General features: G+C 39.9%; 1 protein-coding gene across 1 annotated transcript; it reads right to left on the bottom strand.

Annotated features, from left to right (window-relative positions):
• Window positions 1-559: 559 nt before the first annotated feature.
• Window positions 560-2,637, bottom strand: LOC126701391 (T-complex protein 1 subunit delta). Its single transcript, XM_050399469.1, has one exon. The coding sequence runs from the start codon at window positions 2,446-2,448 to the stop codon at window positions 841-843; it is 1,608 nt and encodes a 535-aa protein (XP_050255426.1). The 5' UTR covers window positions 2,449-2,637; the 3' UTR covers window positions 560-840.
• Between the last annotated feature and the right edge of the window lie 1,933 nt (window positions 2,638-4,570).

The raw sequence follows: 4,570 nt of genomic DNA, 5'->3' as shown, positions 1-4,570 counted from the left end.
AATCAAAATGCACTGCTTTATTATTTAATATAAAACACACTTAGAAAACAATGTTGATATTACAATGATTTATGAAAGAATTTGAGGTTCAAGTTATTCCTGTCATTTCTCCAGCTAAATTAGCAAATGAATATACAAGCTTTGGCCAAGTCCAAATTCCTTCCTATTTAGAAAAGCATTATTATCTGTACACATTGCACACTTTAGACAGGTAGCATGTCTCTTTCACAAACCAAAAATACATGTCTAAATTTCCTCTTCAAATCCCACTTTATTCGGCTATAGTGTAAGACAAAAGACACTACATCAATTCAAGAAGTTCAATGGTGCATACTCTTTGCAGATGATATAATTTTAGTAGATAAAACTAGAAGTGAAGTTAATGCCAGGTTAGCATAAACACTATAGAAAATATATAGGGAACATCTAGGTAGAAAGAAGAGTAGTACTAAGTCATCATGCTGAATGACCCCTTGTTGGCAGAACTCGGCAATCAGCAGTAAGGCCAATGAAGGCCTTCAATACATCAATGTTTGCATTTTACAATACCATAACAACATAGAAAATTCAATGTAAATTGTAAACACATTCGTGAATCATCCTGAGTTCCAGTTCCAATGAAAAATAAATTACCAAAACTAAACAAATATAGACTAACAAAATCTCCAGGAAACATGCATCCCAAATTCAAAGGAAAAAAAAAAGTTGGCAATAAAGCATGTCAAAATCCTTTAATATAAAAATCCTAATAGAACACAAAACACAAGCTAAAGAAGCACAAAATAACATAAGACAACATTTTTCCTCCAATGCTGTTCATATTCCAACCAAAACTACCAGTTACCTCACTGTAACAATATCATCAATCTTCAAGATCATCCTCACGCACTCCGTTGCAAGTGTGATGGCACTGGTACTCACGAGCAACGGCTGCACCACATTCTCCTCCAAGATATTAGTAATCTGCCCTTTCCTCACATTAATCCCAGCATTGATCTCCCCTTGGGCGTGTCGGTTCCTCAGCTCAGTCACAATTGCAATTGGATTCAACCCTGCATTCTCAGCCAGGGTATAGGGAATAACCTCAAGCGCCTCAGCAAATGACTTCACACAATAACCCTCCATACCGTGCAGCACCTTCGCCCAAGCACCCAACTGCCTCGAAAGCTCAATCTCAGGCGCCCCACCTCCCGCAATCAAAAACCTCTTGCTAACCAAACACCTAACCACACACAGAGCATCGTGCAAACTCCTCTCGGCCTCATCAAGCACCAGCTGGTTCGAGCCTCGAACCAAAACAGTTGTAGTCCGACCCATATCCTTAATCCCAGTAATCTTCACAATCTTTCCATCCCCAACAGGAAGCTCCTCCACAAGATCAGCATAGCCCAACTTCTCAGCCCGAAAATGCTCGATATTCGCAATGGGCAAACAATTCAAAGTCTTGGTGATGAACTCAATCTCGTCACGCTCCACATCCTTCACCACAAGAATCTTCGCTTTCGCGAGGTAATGTAATGACAAGTCGGTCACCGCGTCACGCAAAATGCTCTTCTGAATCAACAAGACATTGCAGCCAGTGGCCTTAATCTTCTTAATCATTCCCAAAATGTATTGCCTCTCTTCTTTCAATATCCTATCCATTTGCGCATAATCCGAAACCACAATACTCTGTTCGATATCGGTTTTTGGCGGCGAAATCTGGAACTGAATGACGGCGATTTTCGCATTCTCCATACGAGTGAGTCCACCGGAAGCGTGACTCACTTTCTTGTCGAAAACAAGGCCTTTCACAAGCTCGGTATCGTCCACGGTACCCCCGAGCTTCTTCACGATCTTGATATCTCGGAGATCGACGATATCAGGTTTCGCGGGATCGACAACAGAGAGGACGGAATCAACAGCGAGCGGAGCGAGGAGACTGGAGTACTGACTAACGACCTTGCTGTTGAGAGAAGTGGAAGCGGACTTGATGAGAGACTCGCGATCGGAGAGCTCGACAGGGACAGCCATGGCGGTGAGGACATCGACGGCTTTGAGAGCGGCCTTATGTAGAGAATCGGAGATAACCGTAGGGTGAATACCGTGGGAGAGCAGAGAGAGGCACTGACGGAGGAGAGCGCCGGCGATAACGACGACGGTGGTGGTGCCGTCACCGGCGGCGGAGTCTTGGGACTTGGAGAGCTCGACGAGCATCTTGGCGGCGGGCTGGAGGACCTCCATCTTGTTGAGGATGGTGGCGCCGTCGTTGGTGATGATGACGTCGCCGGAGGAGGTGGAGATCATCTTGTCCATGCCGCGCGGGCCGAGGCTGGTGCGGACGGTGTCGGCGACGGTGCGGGCGGACAGGATGTTGGACTGCCTGACGTCTTCTTTGCGCTTGTTGTCCACGTAGGACTCCGTCTTGGAGCCGGATCGTGGGAGAGCGACTGTTGCTGGTGATGCCATTGTTGCAAAAACCCTAACCCTAGAGAGAGAGAGAGAGAGTGTGTGAGAGTGTATGAAATGTGGAAGTTGAGAGTGAGAAATGAAAACCTAAGAGAGAGAGAGAGTGAGAGAGGGTTTTTGAGACTTCGAAAGAGGGAAGCGGGAGAGTGTTCTGGAGGGTTTCAGTACAGGAAGGAATTAGAAATCTGAGCGAGTGAGAAACTGACCTACTTCAAATACGCCCCAAACGACAGCGTTTCCGGTTTTTTTGGGTTTGGCCCGTTAGCCCAACTCTGTGTTTTTGTTGTAATTGCTGGCTTTTTCTATAAAGGTTTCTTGAACAAAAAAAAATTATTATTTTAAATTTATTCTATTCAATAATTTTGTCAAATTTCGTTAAAATATTGCCATTAAAAATATTTTTTTCACTTGAAAAAAATTTATAGATTTTTATATGATTTTTTTTTTTCATTAGTTAATTACATACTTAACATAAACTTTTTAGTGAAATTGAACAAAATTTCAGAATTGAATAAAATTGAAATTTGGAGGACTCAATTGAATGAAAATAAAATTAGAAAATTGAAATGAATTCCAATCAAATACGTTTTAGCCTAATTAGATTTGTTTGGGAGGACACAATAGATTTCTCTTTAGCAATTTTCTTTTAGATAGATAGTGGGAAAGTGGAGTACTAGAGATAGTGTTCCAATCACAAACATACGACACCACAAAAACAGTTTACACGTAAATTAATACATTTTAGGTGTATTATGGATTTCCTATGGTTTATCTTGAAGAAAGCAGATTGGTTGTGTGAAGATTAGACTGTTGTAATCACAATTTTATGGACACTTTGGTTAAATAGGAAAGAAGTTTGTCATGGTGGTTTTAGGAAGAATGGGAAGCAACTAATTCTATGGTGTACTCACTACCTAGAGGAGTATTGGGCGGTTGTGGAAGTCCCAATGAAGCTTTCTCAAGTTTTGGTTTCAAAATGGGAGCCTTCGTCTTTTCCTTTTTATAAGATTAACGTAGATGGAGCTTTTTTTAATGAACAAAAAGAAGTTGAAGTGGGGGTTGTAATTTGAGGCCATGTGGGAACTTTTATTGCAGGTCTTAGCAAGAAATTTCGGTGTCCTCTGGAAGCTATTGAAGTTGAGGCAAAGGCCTTTGAATTTGGCTTGGAATTTGCTAAGGGTCTGGGTATTCAGGACTTTGTTCTAGAAGGAGATTCACTTAATATTGTTCATGCTCTTAGTGGAAATTCTCATGCTACTTCAACAATTGCTGCTCTGATTTATGGGATGTAGGCTACTTCCTTTGAGTTTTGAAATGTTTTATTTTCTCGTGTTCGTGGGAATGGCAATATGTCTGCTCACCAATTAGCTAAACATGCTTTAGGCATCTTTGATTTTTCTGTTTGGATTGAAGAGAGTCCCTGTTTTCTTTAACAAACTCTTTTCCATGATGTACCTTCTACTTTTAATTATTAATGAAATTTGTGTGTTTTCTATTAAAAAAAAAAAAAAAAAACCCTCAAAACAAGTTTTAATTTCATCTTCTTATTACTTACCCAAAAAGAGGGGGAAAAATCATCTTATTTTTCTAAATAATTTTATGGGTGTCTCTCCTAATGTGTTTACCTTACATTTTGTTGGTTGAAAAGGATGAACTTTTCGATAGCCTAGTTTGTTTTTGTACATATCCCACGGTTACATAATTTAAAAATTTTAGTGCCGTCTTCACTCCATTTTTATTCCCTTCATCCTTCATTTGCACAAAAATTATCTAGACTGAAAACTTAATGATGGAGAATCAATTGATTGCCAATACAACTACAAGACCATGGAGAAAATCACAAGCACAAATCAAAGCTTTCTTTCAGCCTTTTTGTTCTAAACCGAACACACAAACATAAATGTAAGATTTTGATAGCCAAAGGCCATGCACAAAGTGCTAGGGGGTCTAGAGGAGAAATGGTTCAAACTGCGGAATTAACAGCATGTTGTAATTATCTTTTTAAAAAAAAAAAAAAAAAGATTTTGATAAAGTGATATTTCTTTGATTTCATCTTTTCATGAATAACATTGGGCTACAAAGTAATTCTGTGTAAAATTTTAATAAGGCGTTAAGAGCCTGG

The sequence above is a fragment of the Quercus robur genome, chromosome 10 (genome assembly GCF_932294415.1).
Source record: "Quercus robur chromosome 10, dhQueRobu3.1, whole genome shotgun sequence".
NCBI classification, from domain to species: domain Eukaryota; kingdom Viridiplantae; phylum Streptophyta; class Magnoliopsida; order Fagales; family Fagaceae; genus Quercus; species Quercus robur.
Note: the sequence above shows the minus strand (reverse complement) of the source record. Positions and strands in the feature narration are given on the sequence as shown.

What these genes read in the sequence shown, in the direction of transcription:
- LOC126701391 (XM_050399469.1), bottom strand. Translation starts at nt 2,448, where the DNA reads ATGGCATCACCAGCAACAGTCGCTCTCCCACGATCCGGCTCCAAGACG.